The sequence below is a fragment of the Tenrec ecaudatus genome, chromosome 4 (assembly GCF_050624435.1).
Source record: "Tenrec ecaudatus isolate mTenEca1 chromosome 4, mTenEca1.hap1, whole genome shotgun sequence".
NCBI classification, from domain to species: Eukaryota; Metazoa; Chordata; class Mammalia; order Afrosoricida; family Tenrecidae; genus Tenrec; species Tenrec ecaudatus.
The window spans coordinates 71,592,194-71,614,873 of NC_134533.1; the positions used below are offsets into that span (position 1 = coordinate 71,592,194).

The 22,680-nt window shown below is 44.6% G+C and overlaps 1 protein-coding gene and 1 non-coding gene across 2 annotated transcripts in view; one reads left to right on the forward strand and one right to left on the reverse strand.

Annotated features, from left to right (window-relative positions):
• Window positions 1–200: 200 nt before the first annotated feature.
• Window positions 201–261, reverse strand: LOC142447551 (U7 small nuclear RNA). The gene has a single exon (XR_012784237.1). It is a non-coding gene; the product is annotated as a U7 small nuclear RNA (small nuclear RNA).
• A 13,099-nt stretch (window positions 262–13,360) lies between these two features.
• The window catches only part of POLD3 (DNA polymerase delta 3, accessory subunit), a 49,952-nt gene continuing 40,632 nt past the window's right edge, over window positions 13,361–22,680 (forward strand). Inside the window, exons 1-2 of the mRNA XM_075546276.1 lie at window positions 13,361–13,526; window positions 14,915–14,970. Of these exons, the coding sequence (XP_075402391.1) occupies window positions 13,467–13,526; window positions 14,915–14,970 (116 nt within the window). The 5' untranslated portion in view covers window positions 13,361–13,466. The remainder of the gene's footprint in view (window positions 13,527–14,914; window positions 14,971–22,680) is intronic.

Here is a 22,680-nt window from a genome sequence, read left to right on the forward strand (position 1 = left end):
TCGTGTGTTATTAATTTCAGTGTTCCCAATTTAAGTCAAACTTTCTTGAGGACTTAAAACATGTCTTTGATTTCGTTTGTGGCCTTGGTAGTCACTAGTGTTACACTAAATAAACTTAGTACGGAATTGTCAAATGACTGAATCATTTACTCAATTATTCACTTCTTTTTTTATTGTTAAGTAACTGTTTTACTGGTGTGGGAGGTTTTCTGGAAAAACCAGAAAACCTGCTAGACAAATTCTAAAAGAGCTGTAAAACTAGTTATTCACTTCTTTGGCAAATATGCATTGAACACCTGTTACGCCCTAAGCAGCCCTGGCGGTTCAGTGGGTTATGAGCCAGGCTGCTAACCAACAGGTTGGAAGTGCAAACCCACCGGTCATTCTGTAGGAGGGAGACAAGACAGTCCGGCTTTCTAGGGAGTCACAATTTCAGAAACCCAGTGGGGTAGTTCTACTTTGTCCTATACAGCTTCTCTGAGTGGAATCAACTCAATAGCTGTGAATAACTATGTCATAGGCCCTGGCCACCTGGAGCACTGAAATAAACAACACACTGTCCCTAGGCAGAGGCCACCGCATATGCAAAAGCTTGTGAGAAACAGTATCCAACTTTTGAAAACATGATCATGAGAGTTTGAAACGGGGCAGGCACACAGAAGCGAGGGCTGTGACGGAGGCATCTCGCCATGGGACACAGAAAGAGGATATGACGAAAGTTAGTTTGGAGCAATCTACCATCTGATTTTGTTTTTTACTCTAGAGTCTTGGAAGGAAATATTGAAAGGTAAGACACTTCAGAGTAGTCAACCGGAAACGTATAGGATATTTATGCAGCAAAGTGTACACAGGCTATCTCTATAGATGCTTATAGAGCCACCTCTGGGAGTCTCCAGTTTCCATGCCCTCTGCAGTGCCTGAGCCTGTTTAGGACCCGGGCTTGCTCTTAACTTTGTTCATAAAGGGTCACACCTCTCCCTCCCAACCCCCTTACCATTTCCAATCACTGGGCCTTTGAAAGAAGCTGGATTTCCCTGGCTATCTTAATAGTGTTCAGCCTGATAACAGACCACTTAGCAATCTCAGTGGTTGAAGGAAAAGTAGACAACACCTTCCACAAATAATATTCTGTGGAACAACAAAAGGAACTATAGAGCAGAACAATAGTTAATTCAATTTCATCCTTTCATCTATTCATTCAGCCACCCTGCCAACGGACAACAAATATTTGCTAAGGGCTTACACCATGCCAGTTATAGCCACCCTGGGTGCTGGGAATTCAGGGATCAACCGACCTTTGAAGATTTCGGATTCCATGGGAACTGAGACTCTTCCACGTGCCCCTTTGTAGCGGAAAGGCCTGCAGGTGCTGAGACCCCCATGACTGATGAAACTAAGGGACCCCAGAATGCTTGTCACGCACCCACCACCACCTCCAATCTTGTTGCTTTGGGTAGACATACAAGGAACTTCACGATCTTTCTCACTCCCACCCACTCTCCATTTCTACAGTTAATTGGCCAGTCAGTCTTTGCTTGTGTTCAGTTCATCTTCTCCCCTTTTCTTAATTAATTGCAACCTGGCCAGGACTCACTCATTGCCATCGAGTCACTGCTGATTCATCACTATGAACTGCAACTGTTCATAGGAGTAGAAAGCCCCATCTTTCTCTCAAGGAGAGACGGATGGTTTTGAACTGCTGTCCTTATGGTTAGGGGTCCAACACTTAACCACTATGCCACCAGGGCTCCTCAATCTGGCCAGAGACCTCTCACTTCCCTATCCATTGCATTTCTCTCAATCCCTAGCTACTATCATTTAGGGGAAGCATTGAATGCCGTTGATAATTTTCTCTTTCAAACATACTTGTCCCTTTGAGTCCACACTGAACCCCTTCCACCTTCCTCGAGCTCCTTCTCCCTCTTAGATCTCTTTTGAGCCCCATCCTCTAAATCCTGATGTGCCTGGGATTGAACTTTCAAAACTTCCCCTGGGTGAGTCATCCCCTCTCATAGCCTCAGTGCTGAGGATTCACATTCTAAGTCTACTAGACATCCCCAGTTGGGTGGTCCTGTTATTCTCCTTTCTTTCTTTTCTCTTTTTTAATCATTTTATTGGGGGCTCATACAACTCTTATCACAATCCATACATACATCAATTGTGTACAGCACATGTGTACATCGCTACCCTCATCGTTCTCAAAACATTTGCTCTCCACTTAAGCCCCTGGCATCAGCTCCTCATTTTTAACCTCCCTCCCTGCTCCCCCCTCCCTGGTGAACCCTTGATAATTTATAAATTATTATTTTGTCATATCTTACACTGGCCGACGTCTCCCTTCGCCCACTTTTCTGTTGTCCGTCCCCCAGGGAGGAGGTTATATGTAGATCCCTGTAATCGGTTCCCCCTTTCCACCCCACCCTTCCTCCACCCTCCCAGTATCGCCACTCTCACCACTGGTCCTGAAGGGATAATCCTTCCTGGATTCCCTGTGTTTCCAGTTCCTATATGTACCAGTGTACATCCTCTGGTCTAGCCATATTTGTAAGGTAGAATTGGGATCGTGATAGTGCGTGGGAGGAAGCAATTAAGAACTAGAGGAAAGTTGTATGTTTCATCATTGCTACACTGCACCCTGACTGGCTTGTCTCCTCCCCAAGACCCTTCCGTAAGGAGATGTCCAGTTGTCTAATAGATGGGCTTTGGGTCCCCACTCCACACTCCCCCTCATTCACAATGATATGATTCTTTGTTCTTTGATACCTGATAACTGACCCTTTCACCACCTGGTGATCACACAGGCTGGTGTGCTTCTTCCATGTGAACTTTGTTGCTTCTGAGCTAGATGGCCACTTGTTTACCTTCAAGCCTCTAAGACCCTAGACGATATACCTTTTCATAGCCAGGCACCATCAGCTTTCTTCACTACATTTGCTTATGCACCCATTTCTCTTCAGTCAGGGAGGTGAGCACACAATGATACGATTTTTTTGTTCTTTGATGCCTGATAACTGATCCCTTCAGCACCTCGTAATCACACAGGCTGGTGTGCTTCTTCCACATGGGCTTTGTTGCTTCTGAGCTAGATGGCCACTTGTTTACCTTCAAGCCCTTAAGACCCCAGATGCTATGTCTTTTGATAGCCGGGCACCATCAGCTTTCTTCACCACATTTGCTTATACATCTGCTTTGTCTTCAGTGATCATGTGGGGAATGTGAGCACCATGGAATGTCAGTTTAATAAAACAAAGTATTCTTGCATTGAGTAAGTACTTGAGTGGAGGCCCAATGTCCAGCTGCTACTTTAATATTAAAGCTATAAATATATGCACATAAATCTATTTCTTCATCCTCATATATAAATATATTTATATGTGTACATGCCTTCATTTAGACCTCTATAAATGCCCTTTGCCTCCTAGCTCTTTCCTCTATTTCCTTTTACTTTACTCTTGTCCCACTATCATGTTCAGTCTTCATTTGGGTTACAGTAATTCCTCTCAGTTACAGTACCCTTGATCACGCCCTACCAGGCCTCCTACACCCTCCTCACCACCAATTTGGATCACTTGTTGTTCCCTTGTTCCTGGGTTTGTTAATACCACTTCCTTCCCCCCACCTTCCCCTCTCCCATGTCCCCTCCTCCCTTACCCCGGCCCCCCGAACTGTTGTCCGGTTGTTTTCTCCTCCAGATTATTCATCCAGCCTATCTTATTTAGACAGATATGTGGAGATAATAACATGCACAAAAACAAGACAGAGCAAAACCAAGCAACAAGAGAAAACAAAACAACAACAAGAAAAGGCCAATGACAAAACAAAACAAAACCCAACATAACAAACAAAAAGAAAAGCCTGTAGTTAGTTCAAGGACTGTTTGTTGGCCTTTAGGAGTATTTTCTGATCGAGTCTGATGGGGTGCCAAGCCCTGGCCCCATAGTCTATTTTTGGTGTTCCCTAGGACTTCATTGCTCTGTTCCCCTAACTGTTCTGCTGCACACCCTTAGTGTTTTGCCTCGGTGTGGTGGGATCAGATCAGGTGCAATTCCCACACTGTGTCTCCAGTGTTGTCCCCTGTAGGGCTATGAGTCAGTGAGGGATGGCATGTCTCATAGTGGGGCTGGCCATATGGTCTTTGTGAATTGGCTACTCTGAGTGGGAATATCGTCGCCAAGGGTTGGTGGGCCAGGATGTGCTCCACTCTCTCTTCCTCTCCCTTCATTTGCTCCAGTATGCTCTGATCAGACCTGTTCCTCTCCCTGAGCTGTAACTTCAGTGCTATCATCTGAAATAAATTCTTCTGGGGGGACGGGCAGCTGTCCATGTAGTTGGGATTGGGCCGGCCCATCAGACCTCCATGTGGTTTAGCTACTCTAGGTACAAGAACAAGTTTCAGAGTCTCTTCTAACATTCACTTTGATGTTTCTCTTTCCTGTCTTTTTTATAACCTTTTGCTTTCTTCATGCATGATGATCTTGATGTCGTCCACAGTCCATCACATCTTCTTGTCTTAGGGTTCAATAATTCAAATCTCTTCTGGAGATGTTCTTGAAATGTAGGTGGGATAGACTCATGGTTGTATTTTGGCTCTCGTGACCTTGTCACTTTCTTCAATTTCAACCAGAACTTACATATGAGCAATTGATGGTCTGTTGTATAGTCGCCCCTAGCTTCTTTTTGGCAGGTGAACTGAGTGTCCTCCCACAGATGTAGTCGATTTGATTCATGTGAATTTCATCTGGAGAAATCCACATGTATAGCCGCCATTTATGTTGTTGAAAAAGGTATTTTGTAGGAAAGAAAAGAAAGCCCACAATGAATATCAGAAGAGACTCTGAAACTTGTTCTAGCATGCAGAGAGCTAAAGCAAATGGGAAAAAAAATCTTTCAATTTACAGGTCAATTTGATAAGACAAAATAAAGCATAATAATAATAATAATTTTTAAAAGGTATTTGTGTTGAAGAAGTTATTGGTCTTGCAAAACTCTATCATGCGATCTCCAGGTTAGGGTCTATCACCAAGGCCATATTTTCCAACTATTACTCCTGTGTCTCTAATTTTTGCATTCCAACCACAAGTAATTGTCACTGCATCTTGATTGATTGTTTGATTAATTCAGACTGGAGAAGATGGTAGAGCTGCTGATCCCTTGCTTCAGTGGCTGGTGTGTAAATTTGAATCATGGTTGTGCTTGTTGTGTTTCCTTGTGTGTGCATAGATATGATCCTACAACAAGATCGATCTTGAAGTGCTCTTTTTGACAGTGACTGTGACACCATTCTTCTTGAATTTGTCATTCCTGACATAGCAAACCACGTGATTGTCTGATTCAAAATGAACAAAACGAGACAATTTCAGGCCGGAATGCCTAGAATATTGATCTTTATGTGTTCCATTTCATTTTGAACAACTCCCAATTTTCCGAGACTGATAATCCCCATATGCTACGTTGTGATCATTAATGAACGTTTGCAGTTGTTTCTTCTCAATTTGAGTCGTACCTCGTCAGCAAATGAAGATTCCCAAGGCTTTATTCCCATCCATGTCATTATGGTCAACTCTCTTTTGAGAAGGTAGCTCTTCCCCAGCCATATTTTGAAGACTTTCCAACCCAATGGGCTCGTCTTTCAGCCGTAGATCTCACAGTGTTCTGCTGCTATTCATACGGTTTTTCGTAGAGCTGACATTGTTCCACTGCTATTCCTCAGGCCACAACGTGTGTGTCCGTTTGCTGTTCACTGTGACGTACACATTGCTGTGAGGCTGGAAGCTGTGTCACTGATATTTCAAATCCCAGCAGGATGATTATCCAAGGTGAACAGACATCAACAGAGATTCCAGACTAGGAAGTCTGTGAAAAGACTGTGAAGAAGCGATGTCTAAGTCAGCAAAGGTACCAGTGTGCCCCTCTGGTGATTGAGCTGAGGAATCGGCAAGTTGAATGGTATTGGACTGTTTCTGTGAGCAGGGTAGGGTAGTCTGGGTATGTTGGTAACTGAAGGATTATACATTGATTTTTCTAGAACTTATATAAGTATTTTAGATAAGCATACCTGGAGTCCTATCTCACCTCCTTTGAGCTCCTGCCTCCCCATTTTATAAGATGACCTACACAAAATACCCATGTTCTCATACAAGAGGGCAATACAGGTTTGTTGTGTGTTGTTTAAAACTATAACAATAGCAACACTCAGAATACATTTCTTAAGTATTTTACCTACACAGACAGATTTAGTGACTAGCCCTGAACAAGGGGATATTGCACAGTTTAAAGTCAGAAGAGATTGTACATCAGGGTTATATCTTTTATCCATATTTATTCAATCTGTTTTCTGAGCAAGTGATCGAAAAATCTAGACTACATGAGGAAGACTAGACTACATGGATTTCAAGATGACATCATCTTGCTTATTGAAAGCAAAGAGGATTTGAAGCACTTACTGATGAAGATCAAAGACAATAGCCTTTATCATGGATTATATCTCAACCTAAAAAAAAACTTTACACTTGGACCAAAAAAAAAAAATCAAGATAAATGGAGAAAATATTGATGCGGTCAAAGATTTCATTTTTCTCAAATCCACAATCAACACTTATGGAAGCAGCAGGCAAGAAATCAAATAATGTATTACACTGGACAAATTTGCTATAAAATACCTCTTTAATGTGTTCAAAGCAAAGATATCACTTTGAGAATTAATATATGCCTGACTGTGTTAGTCTGGGTAGACTAGAGAAACAAATTCATAAACATGCATATGTATATAAGGGAGAGGCTTATAGATTTATATGTATAAAAGGGAGAGGTTACAAGAGGAATTGAACATTGAGAAAACATCCCAACCCAGTCCATTCCAAGGCCATAAGTCTGATACTAACCCATATGTCCAATACCAATCTATAAAGTCCTCTTCAGACTCACGAATTACATGCAATGAAGCCAAATGCAAGACGATCACAAGCCAGTGGGGAGAAAGTCTTTGGGTCCAGTGGCGTTCTAAGCATCTCCGTGCTGGCAGGGGTTTCTCTGTGGCTTCTCCAGCTTCCAAGGTCTGGTTGTGTCCATGTGGCTTGTCTATTGCAATGTCTCCCAGGAAGTAGCAGAGAGAGAGAGGTGTCTTCTGCCTCCAAGGAGGAAGTACCAGATTTCTCAGAATTCTCAGGAGAAGGCCATGCCCACACAGAAGTCTCATTGGCTCTCTCCAGATGGACAGCCTAGACTCCACTCCTATACTCTTAATTGTTCAATGGACACCAGATTAGGTGACTGCCACACTGACCTAAGCCATGGTATTTTCAATCACCTTATATGCATGGACAATGAGGGGGAGAGGGGAGCGGGGAGGGAGGGGGAAAAGGAGGAGCTGATATCAGGGCTCAAGTAGAAAGCAGGTGTTTTGAGAATGATGATGGCAACATACATATGAATGTGCTGGACACAAATGATATATGTACGGATTATGAAAAGAGTTGTATGAGCTCCTAATAAAATGATTTATAAATTTAAAAAATGATGTATGTCTAAAAAAAAAAGAAAGGAAAAAGGAAAACCAGATAATGAATAAGGAAAACTGAAAAAGAATTGATGTACTCGAATTATGGTGTTGGCACAGAATATTGAATATACCACTGACTGCCAGAAGAACAGACAAATCTGTGTTGGAAGGAGTACAGCCAGAATGATCCTTACAGGTAAGGATGGTGAGCCTTGTCCCTGGAGAAGGACATCATGCTTGGTGAAGTAGAAGTCATCAAAAAAGATGAAGACTTGGAACCGATTACAGGGATCTACATATGATACCTCAGTCCTTGGCTCCATGTGAGAAAGAATTCACGCTGAATTGGTTTGTGATCCAAATGGGTTTATAGAGAATATTAGCAGTTTCAGGTCCTACAGTAAATGGAACACAAGCCAGACAGAGTCCGTGTCATAGTTGCAGGACTTCGGCCTGGCCGCTCCAGATTGCAGCCCAGCTGTGCTACATAGTGTAGCAGCCGCTGGGAAAGAGAGCCCAGAGCAAAACCTCTGGCCTTTCAGGGGCCCCATTGGGAGGCGTGATCAACAACACAGGTTGACCCCATTGGCTGAATCAAATTCGCCTGGTTTAGATGGACCAATCCAGGTGTAACGCCCACCTAAGTATACCGCCCCTTCATGGCCAGAAGCTTGAACCTCTGAGCATGCGTGATGGATGCTCCAGTCCCTGTGCTAGCTACCTGACACATATAACCTCCTCCCTGGGGGACGGATAGCAGAAAAGTGCGTGAAGGGAGACATCAGACAGTGTAAGACATGACAAATAATAATTTACAAATTATCAAGGATTCATGAAGGAGGGGGTGGGGGAGGGAGGGAAAATGAGGAGGTGATGCCCAGGGCTCAAGTAGAAAGCAAATGTTTTGAGAGCGATGATGGCAGCAAATGTGCAGGTGTGCTTGACACAATGGATGGATGGATGGATGGGTTGTGATAAGAGTTGTACGAGTCCCCAATAAAATGATTACATTAAAAAAAGATTAAGACTTTTAAGGAGGTGGATTGATGTAATAACTGCAATCATGAGCTCACCCCTAGCAATGGTTATAGTGGTGGATTAGGACCAGCACTGTACACAGGACTGCTATGGGGCAGAACTGACTTGAGAACATCTAACAACAGTAGCCCCAGGTATGAAAGCCACAGCTTCCCCCAATTTCCTATGATCCGCAGGAGGGGTTAGGTGCCCCCTCCAAGTCCCCATTGGACCTATAGGGTCGCTATGAGTCAACATTGACTGGATGGAAGTGAGGTTTTTTTGTTGGTGGTGTTGTTGAATCATGAATTACTAGATAGATGCCCTATTTTCTCTTTTAAAAAACTGAAAACATTTGTTTGTTTTTTCTGATTATAAAAGTTATACATACTCCTGTAAAAATCAGATAGAAAAACCCTAACCTCATCACCATCGAGTTGATTCTAACTCACAGCCACCATGTGCTATAGCACAGATTAGAACTGCCCCTGGGGATTTCTGAAATTGTAAATCATTACAGGAGCAGAGCCTCATCTTTCTCCCTTGGAGCACTCTGTGCCAACCCTATGGCTAGCAGCCTAATGCTTAACACACTACGCAAACAATGAAAACAATCCAAACCCTACTGCCTAAAGATAACTCCAACATGGGCTTTGGAGTTAGACACACGTGGGCTGGAAACCCACTTACCACTTGTTATAGATGGAATAAAAAAAATCCACTGCCTTCAAATTGAGTTGGCCCTTTATTGGATTTCTGAGGCTGTAAATCAATGGTTCTCAACCTTCCTAAAACCGCAACCCTTTAATACAGTTCCTGATGTAGTGGTGGCCCCCCAACTATAAAATTACTTTCATTGCTACTTCGTAACTATAAGTTTGCTACTGTTATGAATCATCATGTAAATATCTTATATGCACGATTGATTTTCATGGTTACAAATCGAACATAATGAATGCATAGTGATGAATCACAAAACAACATGTAATTATATAGTTTGAAATATTTATTTCTAATTACAAATAAATGAAATTTTGTCTTGAAGCATGATGTAGCATGGGTAACAGACTTCACACCGGATACTGGAAATATGTGTTTTCTAATGGTCTTAGGCAACCCCCGTGAAAGGATCATTTGATCCCCCAAAAGGGGTCACGACCCAAAGGTTGAGAGCGGCTGCTATAAATTTTTCTGGGTGTGGATAGTCTCTGTCTCTCTATCATGCAGCAGCTGGTGGGTTTGAACCACTGATCTTGTGGTTAGTCATCCAATACAATCAGTGTGCAAAGTTGTTATGATAGTGAAATATAATCCTCAAAGTACGTGGAACAGCGTATCTGGTATAGAAGCATGCAGTAGCCGATTTAGATTGCTCTGTGTTGCAGGCATTGTGTGAGGGGCTTATGGGTACTATGTCACTTACATCTCTCCCTGCCCTCAAGCCAATTCTAGCAAACCCACTTACAGCTCGAACCAAATAGAATTCTTGGAGTTTGATCTTTCTCCCAGTCTTCCCCATCTCAGTCAAAGGCGTCACCATTTACCTAAAGATTTAGATTCCTAAAACTAAGCATTTTCCTTTATTCTTGTTTGACACACACACACACACACACACACACCACCACCACCACCACTACCACCCCCCTCTCAGTCATCTCTCAGCAGATTTTCTGATTTTGCTTTTAAAGCAAAACCCAGGGCAGCTACGTCTCTCCAGTTCTGCTGTCATTACCCGAGGTTAAGCCATCACCAGCCTTTTCTTAAACAGCCCACAGGAGTGGAAGTGACATGTGAGCAAACTCCATGGGTCACAGCAGTATCCGGGCATACGGAACGGCGTCTTGCTCTCGTGAGCTGTTGCTGAAGATGCCTGGGACGACTCGAGCTGCAGTAACCCATGGAAGCACGTATTGTTCTCGTTTCCACCTTCCAGATGAAGCCACGGTCCTGTCACAATTCAGTAGCTTACCCAAGGTCACAGCGCAAAAAGCACACCTGGATTTAGATCCAGGCAGTTCAACTCTAGAGCCTGCTTGCGTATCCACTATGCTGCTCTGCTGATCTACCCTGGTTTACGGTGACGTCAATTATTAAGGTGTTTTTTTAGGTTTGATGGTAGGAGAATTAAAGTGTACACAGTTAAAGTGTACACAGTTATTTCGGTTTCCATTCAACAATTTCTGTGCGAGTTGTTCAGTCACAGTAGTTTTACCACAAACGTTGTTATTATTCAGTTCTAGCTGTTCCATTTCCATTGATGTAGTTTCCCTTACATTCTCATCTTTGTTTTAAAATGATTTGGTCATATCAAGGTGATTTTTTTTAAAGAGCACCACACTTAGGGTTGATATGATTTTTTAAGGTAATTTGTAATTAGGCTACAAGAGAGCCTCAGGGGCTAGCTTTGGTTCAGGGTATGAAGAATGTCACCGGAAGTCCTCCCATCTCAACCAATCCAGTAGGTCTGGGTGGGGTTGTATATTATGTCTATTTTAGATTCTGGTTCACATTTTTATCCCATTCTATCAGGGTTCATTTATTGTGGCACTGATTACAACTTGTCAGTAGTGGTAGCTGGGCACCATCTGGTTCTGTTGGTCTCAAGGTCGATGTGACTGTGGTTTGTATGGACTTATTTATAGATTTATCCTAGAGTGGAGAAATTTTACTTGAAATTTCCTAACTTGAAAATTCATTTCACAAGCAAATGTGGTGAAGAAAGCTGATGGTGCCCGGCTATCAAAAGATATAGCATGTGGGGTCTTAAAGACTTGGTGATAGAAAAGCAGCCATCTATCTGAGAAGCAACAAAGTCCACATGGAAGAAGCACATCAGCCTGTGTGATCATGAGGTGTCGAAGGAATCAGGCATCAAAGACCCAGAACAAAAAATAATATCAATGTGAATGAGAGGGAATGCAGAGTAGAGACCCAAAGCTCATCTCTAGATAATTGAACATCCATAACAGAAGGGTCATAAGGAAGAGATAAGCCAGTCGGGTGCAGTACAGCACCAATGAAACATACAACAACTTTCTTCTAGTTCTTTAATGCTCCCCCCACCCTATCATGACCCCAATTTTACCTTACAAATCTGGCTAGACCAGAGCATGTACACGGGTATAGATAAGATCTGGAAACACAGGGAATTCAGGAACAATAATGAGAGTAGCGATATCAGAAGGATAAGGGGAAGGTGGGAGGAGAAAGAGGAAACCAATCATAAGGATCTACATATAACCCCCTCCCTGGGGGATGGACAACAGAAAAGTAGATGAAAGGAGATATTGGTCAGTGTCATGAAAAAATAATAATAATTTATAAATTATCAAGGGTTCATGAGGGTGGGGGAGGGAGGGAATAATGAAGAGCCAATACTGAGAGCTCAAGTAGAAAGCAAATATTTTGAAAATGATGATGTCAACCAATGTACAAATGTGCTTGACACACAATGGATGGATGGATTGTGATAAGAGCTGTATGAATCCCCAATAAAATGATTTAAAAAAAGAAAATCCACCTCCAAGTTTTCCATAGACTATAACTCATCTATCTTTTCCCAAAGTCTTATAGGCCCTGCCTGATCTCGCTTCCTCCAAATCTCAGCTCTCTTCACTGACCCCTCCTTTCTTCATTTTGGCAATGATTACCAGTGTAGTCTTCTTCATGGAAACTAGGCACTTTCTCTTCCCAGTGAATCCTCCTGCCTCTCCAGGAAACTCTCCTCTTCTCATCCCAAATGGGAAACCTTTCCTAATTTCTCAGTTTGGCGGGATCATACCAAGCAATATTTTATCCCAGCCGGCATCACTCAAATGGTGTACTAAAAATGGTGATTTCTCTAAGATTCTTGCTCACGGCTGTGCCAGTGCCTAAGATGGAGCTGAACCACAATGTCCTAACTTTACGGCCAATTACCTTCCAGTCCGTTTTTATTCACAGCAACCCTATGGGAGAGTCCAAGTGCCTCCATTGGGTTCCAAGGCTGTAAATCTGATGGAAGCAGACTGCCGCATCGTCCTTCCCTAGAGCCATGGGCGGGTTGAGTGTGCTTTTTGGTTAGACAGCAGTGTTTACCCACTGGACCACCGGGGTATCTTTGAAATTAAAAACAAAAACTCGCTGCCATTCAAGTCCATTCCAACTCATGGACTCATCGTGACCTCTACTGGGTGACTGAGACCGCCCATCCTTAGTGGCTGCCTCCCTTCTCCCGCAAAGGGCTGTGGGATGGAACCTTTCGGTTAGCAGGTCAACCCCTAACCCACAGAGCCGCCGAGCTCCAAACCCCCAAAACAGACTCATCGCCATCGAGCAGAATCGGGCCCATGACGACCCTAAGTACAGTTCGTGAGCCTTTACTGGGAGCAACCAGCCTCATCATTTCCCCAAAGTCGGACTGGAGGGTTTGAACCTCCACCTTGGTTTGCAGTCCTATGCTTAACTGACAGGAAAATACTACTTGCACTGGGACTGCCATCATGACAATCCTGACTTACTGCGACCCCATAGGCCACACGAGAACTGTCCCTTTGGGTTTCCCAGGCTGTAAATCTTAAAGGAACAGGCATATCATAGGTTCTTCTTAATAAATATTTGTCGAAACATTCATTAAAAGGCAAGATTGATTTTATCAATTTGCAAGTGGGATGACTGTGGCCCCTAGAAATGAGCTGCCTTGCCCCCAGTTAGCAAGTAGCAGAGTTGAACTGGAACCCAACACGCCCACTCTCCCAGACCCCGCCTCCCTCCTGCCCCGCCCGCCCGCCTCTAGTTCGCGCCGTCTCCGAAACGAGTTTGGCCTCGGACGGTCGCCGTAGCGCGTCGCTTCCGTTGCCGTGGGAAACGACCCGGACCCGGAGGAAAGTGAGCGCTGGCATTTCCCGCCGGCGGGAGCTGAGCGTCGGTGTCCAGGGGCCTAGGCGGCGGCGGAGTCCGGAGCTGCAGCACTATGGCGGACCAGCTGTATCTGGAAAACATCGACGAATTCGTCATGGATCAAAACAAGATCGTGAGAAGCCAGGCCCGGGGACCGCGGGCGGGCGGGCGGGCCTGCGAGGCGCCGGGGCCCTGACCCTCCGAGGGCGCGGGGCTGCGGGGAGAGGGGCCCGGCGCGGTGGGCGCGCGAGGACGGCGCGCCTGGGTCGGGACGCGAAGGGCGGGGCGTCGCCCAAGCGCATTTCTGAAACGCCCCTGCCACCTAAGGCCCGCGTCCACAGTGGGAGAGGTGTGTTGGCCGGCCGGAGGGCACGAACGACCCCCAACGGCCAGCTCTCACTTCCTGCAGGCTAGGCGTCGGGGGAGGCAAGGGCTTCCTCGGAGGGCGTCCGAGGAAAGGGCGCGGATGCGCCTAGCAAACCGCTCCCGTCAGTTGGGGCACTTTGAATGCAAGTCTCCTTGTTTCCTCTTGACTGCGACTCACTGGGAGGTCGGTGCTGGCATCCTTAGGAGAGGCAGGTGCAGAATAACTTAGTGATTTGTGGTTCCTACAGGGCAGGCCGTTTTCAAACCTGGGGCTCTTTCATTTCTGCAAATGCTTTCTAAAATTGCACTGCCCTTGCCTAACCTGTGTGTAGGACCTCCTTCACACCCCTGATACAATGTGACCAGTCACACCAATGATACGCTGTTTCTCTGACTCGTCACCACCGGTACCCAGTCTTGTTTGTAGGGCTGCAACTTTTCTTCACAAGTTACTGAGTCAGATGCTTCTAAGAAATCTAGTCTCTGGGTGAGTTTTAGGATCGTTTTGGGTGGGGACCCCAGAAAAGGACAACTGTGAAGAAGGGTCTTATTAAAACTAGGAGTAGGAAGGGCCTTAGTAAAACAAGGAGTAGGGAAAAATGAGAGCTTTTACTCTCTCTCTGTGTCTGTGTGTATGTGCATTCAGCCTTTTTGGGGAAAAAAACCTTCAAGGACAGAATGTGCCCAGCCACAAATGACTGCTTCACTCCCTCTGAAGGAGTTTCAGGAGAAGCCCCCTATGGCCTGTGCTTTGAGGGTGAGGGTGTCAGTAGTGACTAACAACACGAATGGTTCCACATTCTGTCACCAAATGTAATAGAGAAGTATAAAGCTTCACTTAAAACCTGCTTTCTTTTTAGACACCTCTTCTTTTCCATGCATGGTTGTCTTTTCAAAGTAGTAAAATTTGTCTTTAATAAATAATAGACCATAAATGTGCCCTCTTGTGCACTAATTAGTCCGTGAAACAAATATCTTAATATTTATAAGGTAAATACCCTGAACCTTCTGATGAGATGGGTGGTTCTTAGCAAAACTGGACTGGCAGCGATATCATTTTTAAGGTATGGTCGACTGAGAACAGGACTCTAGGAACAGACCTGTGGGACTGATCTGTACGCTGGAATCATCTAATAGAACATTTTCTTCTTCCAGGTGACCTACAAATGGCTGAGCTACACACTAGGAGTTCATGTTAATCAGGCCAAACAGTAAGTCCAATTTACTCCTACTTTTAATCACATTGGAGTTTTTTGTTTTAAGTTTACACATAGCCCTTAATTAAAGTTCCCTCTCCCCTCCCCACCCCTTGGGGTAAGAATACAATTTTTTACTGTCTTTTACTGCTGTTGTATGTTTTCAGAGCTAGGTATAGTGACCCATTTGCTGGATGTACTTCGAGCCGTACCCTTGCTAACATCACTTTGCTATGTCAGAGTGACTCGGGGGCAGCCTCTTCTGTTTACCGCTTGTTGCCGATGTATCTTTTATCTCCCTTGCAGTTTCTCGCTGGCTTCTTAGGCCGCTCTCTGAATGCTATTGAAACTCTTCCATAATGAGGTCCACTGGTATCTGCAGTGTAAGATGAGAGAATTATTTACATGAAACTGGAAAAGAAGGGTGCAGACTATTGTCTTTTGTGGATTTTGCCCTGTCACTTTTCCTTGTTGAAACTTGTGGTCCAACTTGAGGCCAGAAGTGCAAAAGCAAGCTTTTGAATTAAACATGTTTTGACCTGGAAAATGTGCAGAGAATGTGTGTGTCCTAAGGGGAGGAGGTGGTGAGTAGCCTGAGGCTGTATGGTGGACTTGGTGTTGTTTGGCTTGCTGGTTGACAAGCGTAGTCAAACCAAAACCCATTTTGACTCTCAGTGACCCTCTGGGACAGAATAGAGCTACCCCTTTGAGTTACACCCTTGTGCAGGAGCACAAGGCCTTGCCTCGTCTTTCTCTAGAGGACCACTCATGGCGTCACACCTGTGGGTAGCAGCTTGTTGCATGGCCCACTGTACTGCCGCCCACCAAGCCAAGTCACCCCTTCTAGAGAGCGGGGTTTTGTTGCTTTGTTAAGGCCGACAGTTTGTTCCTAAGCCTCAAAGTTCCTTGAGAAAACTCAAGCTATCCTTATCAGTAAAACAAATTAATGGGCATTTAACAGGTCTGAATTGGACTGTGTGAAGTTTATGCCTTTAAGACCTGAAACCCTTGACCCAGGGATGGATTTGGACCGGTTTTGATTCTCTGAGATGGCTGCTGCTAAGACCATTTTCTGGTCCCAGCCCAGGAGGTTCAGGTAACTGTGGAAATGGATGGCTATTAGAGTCATTGGTCTCTATGGTTATTCATTTTAAGTATGCAGTGAGGTAGCTATGCTATGTTGAAATTTAACAGTGCCCTATTGGGGGCTGAAGTTCCAGGAAGATGAAATGAAGTTGCCTATTGTCTTATACCAAAACCCAGACTCGATGCCATCCTGTTGATTCCGACACATAGGCACTCTATAGGGGCGAGTTTCCAAGCTGTAAATTTTACAGTGTAATTCTTTATGGGAATAGAAAGCCTTCTCTGTCTCTTGCAGAGAGGTTGATAAGTTCTAACTACCCATCCGGTGGTTAGAAGCCTAATGTGTAATCCCCGGTGCCCCCAGGGCTTCTATGTGGCTTATGGCCACCCTGATGGTCTAGACCAGGGGTTCTCTACCTCCTTAATGCCGTGACCCTTTCATAATTTTGCTACAGTTATGAATTGGGCAACCCCTGAGAACTGCTGGTCTAGACTTTGATAGCATTAACACATTGTCTAACCCCTGCCGAACTGCCCAACTTTATCTCCTACCACTCTTTACCTCACTTACTATACTTCAGCCATATTTGTCTTTCTGTGCTTCAAAATTGCCATGCTCATTCTCATTCCAGGACCTCTACACTGTTGTGGCCTGTAATTCTCTTCTCCCAACTGTCTGTCTTTCAGATTTCAAATAAATATATTACTTCCTCTTCCAACAAGCGAGAAAACAGAGTAAGAGATGCCCCTCTTACGGGCTTTTTCTTTGTTTCGACTGGAAGCATTTATATTATCACTGAGTGGCCGTGACTGAGCATAGTTGCCCATTATTTACTGGACTTCATTCAAGAGTGGTTTTTGGCTTCAGGGGTTGCTAACTACAATGTCAGCAGTTCGAATCCGTGAGCCACTCTCTTAAAGAATTCCAGCCTCGCTATACCAAAGGAGCAATGCTCCTCTATCCTGCAGAGTCACAAAGGGTCAGAATCCACTTGATGGCAGTGAGCTTCTGCTGAGACTATGTTTTTAACCATTGTCTTGGGCTCCCTGACAACCAAAGTAGTCTCTGCCTTCATTGATATCGACAAGATAGTTTTAGGTTCTGGGTAGTAAATATTGTGAGGAATTGAACAGTGTGAGAGAAAGGCTGAATGGGTGAGCAAAGGCAATGTGGACAATATACTGTACTTGTCTTGGGGAAAAAATTTAAGTGGAACTGACCAGAAAGGAAAAATTAATGAATGAAAATGGAAGATACTATTAATTATACAGGGAGGAAATGTATATGTATCCTTTAAGAAGTCATGTGTTGTGAGGTATATGTATTTAAGCATATTTTGTTGGTGAAAATAAAATGTTTTCACATAACAGGATTAGAGGAACATGTCCTGGGGACTCAAGGAGTGTGTATAAATTAAATTACTCTTTTGAAACCTGTGAGCCCTGCTGGCTTAGTGTTACGTGTTGGGCTGCAGTCTGCAAGGTTAGCAGTTTGAAACCACCACCCACTCCTTGGAGAGAGATGGGGCTTTTTACTCCTGTGAAGAGTTAGTCTCAAAAACCCACAGGCGCTGTCTGCCTTGGCTTATAGGGTCACTATGAGTTGGCATCAACTCAGTGGCAGTGAGTTTTTGGTTTTTAGTGAAGGTGTGACCTTGTTAATGGAACACGTGGAATTCATATGGGGAAGTGAGTTCATACAAGACGGTGGTAAGTGTGAATTATGGATAAAAGGCATAGCATTCTGCTAATAAGCTTAAGAGCATGCTAGGTGTAGCACCTGCCTGTTACATCTTTTATCAACATGGTTCTGATTACCATGACATTTTTTAAAAGTTCATGAACCTGTGCTACTTCTTTTGTACTATTAATATAACTGATGCATAGAAGGAAACCTTAAAGAGAGTAAGACGATGGAAGTCAACCAAATGGTGCATAGGGCACATTTTTGCCTTGAAGGACTAGGGATGGTGGGTAATAACCTGGGGTCTCTGTGAATCAGAATTGGTTTGGTGGCTGTAAGTTTGGTTTTCGTATTGTATTGGCCATCAGTATTTTAGTAAGAGACAATGGGATGCATTCTGTTGGAGCTTCGGAGGTCCCCCTATTGACTGCTGGTGGTAGGAAAGGCTTCACATAAAGAAATAACAACTGAGCTGCAGTCTTAAGAACTGAATGATGGGTAAGGCCTGAGAAGAGTATCCAGGCAGAGGGCTAGTCATGTGCAAAGAGGCCAGAAGCCAGCAGACTTTATAGTCTGGCAATAGAATGGCTTTGGAGCAATGGTGAGAGAGACAGCTAGAAACACATGGGTCCAGAACCAGAAGAGTCTTTGATGTCATTTTTGGGAATTTAGAGTTTACTCTTAGAAGAAGGGGAGCTACTGAACAATTTTTGCACGGAGGAAGGATATTCTACACAATAATATCACTTGATGACTAGCAGGCATCTAAATTTCACATGTCCAAAGTCCTAGCTCTTGATTTATCCCTCCAGCAGAGGGGTTCTCCACCTTCCCAGTGCCGCGACTCTTTCATGCACTTCCTCATGTTGGGGTGACCCCCAACTATCACATTGTTTTTGTTCTTACTTCATCACTGTAATCTTGCTACTGTTATGATTCAGGTGACCCCTGTGAAAGGGTCATTTGACCCCCAAAGGGGTCGCGACCACAGGTGGGGAGCTGCTGCTCTAGCGCCTGCTTCTCTTTCCCCCTTCTCAGTCATCCGTAGAGTTGCTTGGGCCAGTCATCCGTGGCTTCTCTTTTCTCACATCCCCCAATCAATGTGAGCGCTTGCTGCTGTTTCTCCCCTTCACTGCCCTCTCGGCTGCCACGCTAGCCAGCCCACCATGCTCTCCACTTTGGGTTACTCCACGAGCCTTCTAACTAGGTCTCTGCTTCCCTCCAGGTCCTCCAGTGGTAGGGATAAGTCGGAGTGTATTGCTTTTAGGGTTTCGGTTCACACATGCCTGGGTTTATTCCAAACAGTATGTGTTTACATGTGTCTCTGTAATCAGTGGGTGGCTGTAGACAAGTTCTCTCAGTATTACACTTGTCATAGGCTTGATTGTGTGCCTTCCAAAAAAGGGGCCAGGCTAAACAGAGGCTTTCAGTGGGACTGCTTGGGCCAATTAAGTTCAAGGCAGTTAGCACAGGAGGTTACAGCAACTGTGTTAATGTGATTCCAAGGGGGTCTTGGTAGGTTTTCTTGACACAGGACAACTATGAGAATTTATTATGAAGAAGTTTTAAGAATATTGAAAACTACAATGGTGAGAAAAAGCAGAAAACTCTGCCGCATATTGTTTCCATTGCATCAGCAGACCTCCTCAGGGCAGCAAGGGCTGTTGTTAGAGAACGTCCTGGGAGCCCTGACCTTGTCCCATCAGGTGGTTTCATTTTCCTTTTTACCTCAAAGGAACATAAGTTAAGTCTCTTGAGAATGCCCAACTGGCATTTTGATGTGTAATCAGAGGGCAGAATTCATACAGTTCTTATCACAATCCATACATCCATCCATTGTGTCAAGCACATATGTACATTTGTTGCCATCATCATTCTCAAAACATTTGTCTTCTACTTGAGCCCTTAATATCGGCTGCTCATTTTCCCCCTCCCTCCCCACTCCCCCTACCTCATGAACCCTTCATCATTCATAAATTATTACTGTTTTGTCATATGTTACACTGTCCGACATCTCCCCTTGCCCTCTTCTCTGCTGTCTATCCCCGAGGGAGGAGGCCATACATAGATTCTTGTAATCAGTTCCCCCTTTCTATCCCACATTCCCTCCACCCTCCAGGCATCGCCACTCTCACCACTGGTCCTGAAGGAGTCACCTGTCCTGGGTTCTCTGTGTTTCCAGTTGCTATCTGTACCAATGCACATCCTCCGGTCTAGCCAGATTTGTAAGGTAGAATTGGGATCATGATAGTGGGGGGGGGGGAATCATTTAAGAACCAGAGGAAAGTTATGTTTCATCGTTGCTACCCTGCACCCTGACTGGCTTATGTCCTCCCCACAACCCTTCAGTAAGGGGGTGTCCGGTTGACTACTGATGGGCTTTGAGTCTCCACTCTGCGCTCACCCACATTAACATTGATAAGATTTTTTGTTCCTTGATGCTTGATACCTGATATCTTTTTTTTTTCATTTATTCAACAGTTGCTAAACTATTCCTTTTTTTTTTAAATCTTTTTATTGGGGCTCATAAGGCTCTTATCACAGTCTGGACATACATCAATTGAGCAAAGCACCCTTATACATTCGTTGCACTCGTCATTCTCATAATTCACCTTCCACTTGCGTTCCTGGAATCAGCTCGGTTTCCCTTTTTTTTTCCCCCGTCCCCCTCCCTCCCCAATCCCACCCCTGGTCCCTTGATAGTTTATAAATAATTATTATATCTTATCTTACACTCCCCAGTGTCTCCCCTCACCCACCTCCCCATTGCCCATCTCCCAGAGAGGAGGTTACACATAGATCTCCGAGATCGGTTCTCCCTTTCTACACCCCCTTCCCTACTGGTGTCGCCACTCCCACCGCTGGTGTTGAGGGGTTCGTCTGTCCTATATTCCCTGTGCCTCCAGAACCCTACTGCACTGCTGTACATCCTCTGGTATAACCAGGTCCTCAAGGTAGAATTGGGGTCATGATAATTGGGAGGGGAGGAAGCATTCAGGAACTAGAGGAAGGTTTTTAGTTTCATTGTTGCTACACTGAACCCTGAGTGACTCATCTCCTCCCCACTACCCCTCTGGAAGGGATGTCCAGCTGTCTACAGATGGGCATTGGCACTCCCCCTCTTTCACGGTGATGTGATTCTCACTACCACCCCATCTTTGTTGTTTGAGACCTGGTCTCCTCTGCCCTTGATACCTGATATCTTTGACAGCTCGTGGTCACACAGGCTGGTGTGTTTCTTCCATGTGGGCTTTGTTGCTTCTGAACTAGATGGCCACTTGTTTATCTTCAAGCCTTTAAGACCCCAGATGTTATGTCTTTTGATAGCTGGGCACCATCAGCTTTCTTCACCACATTTGCTTATGCATACGTTTGTTTTCATTGATTGTATCAGGAAGGTGGGCACCCACTGATACGATTTCTAGTTCTTTGATGTCTGATAACTGGTCCCTTGTACACCTCGTGGTCAGACAGGCTTGTGTGCTTCTTCCATGTGGGCTTTGATGCTTCTCAGCTAGATGGCCGCTTGTTTATCTTCAAGCCTTTAAGACCCCAGACGCTATATCATTTGATAGCCAGGCACCATTAGCTTTCTTCACCACATTTGCTTATGCACATGTTTGTCTTCAGTGATTGTATCAGGAAGGTGGGCACCCACTGATGTGATTTTTAGTTCTTTGATGTCTGATAACTGGTCCAGAGGGCAGAATTCTTCAGGGACATATCGCCTTCAGAAATTACAGACCTAGATAGAGGATATATGGAGAAAGAACAGGTTCACCTTTTGATATTTCTGTTTGATAAAGGTCACTGATTTTGTAGCACTACGTGTTGGCTTACCCTCCTTATATTCTCCCCACAGTAGCCAGAGACCCTCATGAAAAGGAAGTGAGATTACGTTACTCCTGTTCTGAGCCGTCTCATGCCTTCTTTTCTTCCTCAGACCCCTCGCAGTGGTCACAGTCCCTTCATGCCTTGCTCTCCAGCCACTGTCTGTCCTTACTCTGCTCAAGTCACTCTGGGCTCCTTTCTGTTTCTTGGATCTGGGTTGCATTCTTGCCTCAGAACTTTGGCACTTGCTGTTTTCTATTGTTAGAACAGTCTTCCCCAAGATGTCCACATTGGAGGCTCCCTCTGCTCACGAGACTTTCTCTTTCTTGTTTTTTATAAAATAGTGAAACTTCTCAGTCACTCTGTTGTCCTTATTGCACTTTATTTTCCTTCCCAAGGCATCACGTATTTGCTCCGTGGCTGCCTGTTGCTACAGCGAAGGGTCGAAGCATTGGCTGTTGTGTTCACTGCTCTCCCTGGGCCTAGAACAGAAGGTTTTGTTGACTGGATGGCTTTATTTGCATTTTTACAACTTTCCTGAAGTAGTTTTGTGGCTCATGACTTGAGGAAGACATAAGAGAATTAACACCTGAATTAAATGAATCTAGTCAGGCAATTTGGCTTGGTTTCAAGAACTTCTTGAGAAGGAGACTTGAGAGGCTGACAGAAGTAAAGGATAATGGTAATGACCCCAGATCCCCCCTTGGGCGACTTGAGATCTTATTGTTGAGGTACAGGAGATGTGCACGGATGGATGAGAGAAACCAAGAATGCCTAGGATGATGGACAACTGTCCTGGTTTGTCCTGGATGTAGCGAGGAAGGCCCCACGTCCCAGGAAGCCCCTCAGGAGCAAACTAGGATGGTAGGTGACTAACGTAGAGAGTGAAAAGACAGGTGAAGAGAAAGCACCAAAGGAGGACGTAGGTGTGCAAGACATGATGTTCCGGGACGGTGAGGTGGAAAGGGGGAACTGATTGCAAGGATCTACATATAACTTCCTCCCTGGAGAATGGACAACAGAAAAGTGGGTGGAGGGAGATGTCAGGCTGTGTAAGATATGACAAAATAATAATTGATAAATTATCAAGGGTTCATGAGGGAGGGGGAAAATGAGGATTTGAT